At 40.0% G+C, this 1,598-nt stretch overlaps 1 protein-coding gene across 1 annotated transcript; it reads right to left on the bottom strand.

The window, feature by feature from the left end:
* Positions 1 to 255: 255 nt before the first annotated feature.
* On the bottom strand, positions 256 to 1,396 carry LOC135106731 (uncharacterized). Its single transcript, XM_064015989.1, has 2 exons — positions 1,106 to 1,396; positions 256 to 951 (listed from the first exon to the last, which is right to left on the bottom strand). The coding sequence occupies exons 1-2, from the start codon at positions 1,280 to 1,282 to the stop codon at positions 574 to 576; spliced, it is 555 nt and encodes a 184-aa protein (XP_063872059.1). The 5' UTR covers positions 1,283 to 1,396; the 3' UTR covers positions 256 to 573.
* Between the last annotated feature and the right edge of the window lie 202 nt (positions 1,397 to 1,598).

Genomic DNA, 1,598 nt, shown 5'->3' with positions numbered 1-1,598 from the left:
GAGGCAGAGCATATGTGCAGAGGCTCGTCTGGAAGCAACCCTCAGATTCTTAGCATCTGGATGTTCATACACAGCACTGCAATACTCCACCAGGATATCCAAGCAGAGTTTGTCTCTCATCATACCGGAAACATGCAAAGCAATATACACAGCTCTCAGAGATGATTACTTGAAGGTGAGCGCTTCTGTAACTTAAATTAACCAGAAAACATGTAAAGGGATTATCTTCAGTGTTAAAAACAAAACTCAAATAATGCAAACAACTTTATTGAGCTTAGTACATAGTGTATTGTCCATTATGTATGCTTATGTTATGTGTAATAAAGGCCCAGCTGTGTTTATATGAAATAATAGTGCTATTTCTATCAATTACATTATATACTTTAGCATATATGTATATGGATACATGTGTGTCTGCTCCCGCATATATATATGTATACATACGTGTGTGTGTGTGTGTGTGTGTGTGTGTGTGTTCACACTTTACAATGTCCATTTATTTTTAGGGGGCTGGAACACAATCCAAACTCAAAATAAAAAATGCACTATGTGTAAACCCATCTAGATTATGAATTACTGTTTAACCATTGAGGAAGTTGAAAGTTTACCAAGTTTAGCAAGAAATATAACGTCATATATTAATTTTTGTGCCACAATTTGGGTTTCACCCGTCAGTTGTCGCAAGTCGTTTGCAATTACTTTTGCAAAATCAGTGAACTCATCGGCAGTGTCTTGTGTAGACGACAATTCCCTCATTTGCTGGAGGGCTTCCCTAATTACGTCATCTGCATCGTCATGTGTCCTTTTGGCTGATCGCTTGGAAGTACAGGGCGTAGAAGTATCACGTGGTGTCACATTTGTATCCGTAGAAGATGCGCACTCGGACATTGCTGGTTTTCTTGGTGCAGTAGAGGTTGCAGCTTCGCCCACTAGCAGTGGATCGTTGAAAATCTATAATGATTATAAAAGAAAACTTTATTACATGTGTAATAATTATGTGTAGCTAGAAATACACACAAAAGATCACGAGAGAGAGAGAGAGAGAGAGAGAGAGAGAGAGAGAGAGAGAGAGAGAGAGAGAGAGAGAGATCGTTTATGAACTTACCTCATGATCATTATGTTCTTCCACAGCTTTGTTACTGTCAGGATCGATGTTTGACTGAGATGTCCTCGTTATGCCACCATCATTGAGAAAAGAAAGCTCATCAAAGCACCATAACTTGGGGCTGTACACGTCGTCCGTCCCAGCTCCTGACTTGCGAGAGTTTTCTATCTGTCGCATTTCACGCCTGTACTGATTTCGCAAACAATCTAGTTTCTTTTTTATATCCGCAATGGTAACGGATGCATACTTCTTTTCTATTTCTCTTGTTATTGCTGTAAGGGCTGTTACACGTTTATTTCTGTCCTTATAATCAGCTTGCTATTGTATTGGAACGGGATCTGGTATCACTGTTTGCCCGTCGAGCATGCTCGATAGTGTGGACACACCTTAAGACTTCTCCTTAATAAAACTCGAGGTTTCGTCACGCATCCCGATGGCGAAATCCTCCTAACAAGTTTACTACAGAGAAAGATCCTTGTAACCCTGAAAGCCT

Source organism: Scylla paramamosain, chromosome 14, assembly GCF_035594125.1.
Source record: "Scylla paramamosain isolate STU-SP2022 chromosome 14, ASM3559412v1, whole genome shotgun sequence".
NCBI lineage: Eukaryota > Metazoa > Arthropoda > Malacostraca > Decapoda > Portunidae > Scylla > Scylla paramamosain.
This window is presented reverse-complemented; position numbering and strand designations above follow the sequence as displayed.

What these genes read in the sequence shown, in the direction of transcription:
- LOC135106731 (XM_064015989.1), bottom strand. Translation starts at nt 1,282, where the DNA reads ATGCGACAGATAGAAAACTCTCGCAAGTCAGGAGCTGGGACGGACGAC. An exon ending in AAGAACATAATGATCATGAG is followed by an intron (nt 952 to 1,105) that starts GTAAGTTCATAA and finishes TAATCATTATAG; the next exon opens with ATTTTCAACGATCCACTGCT.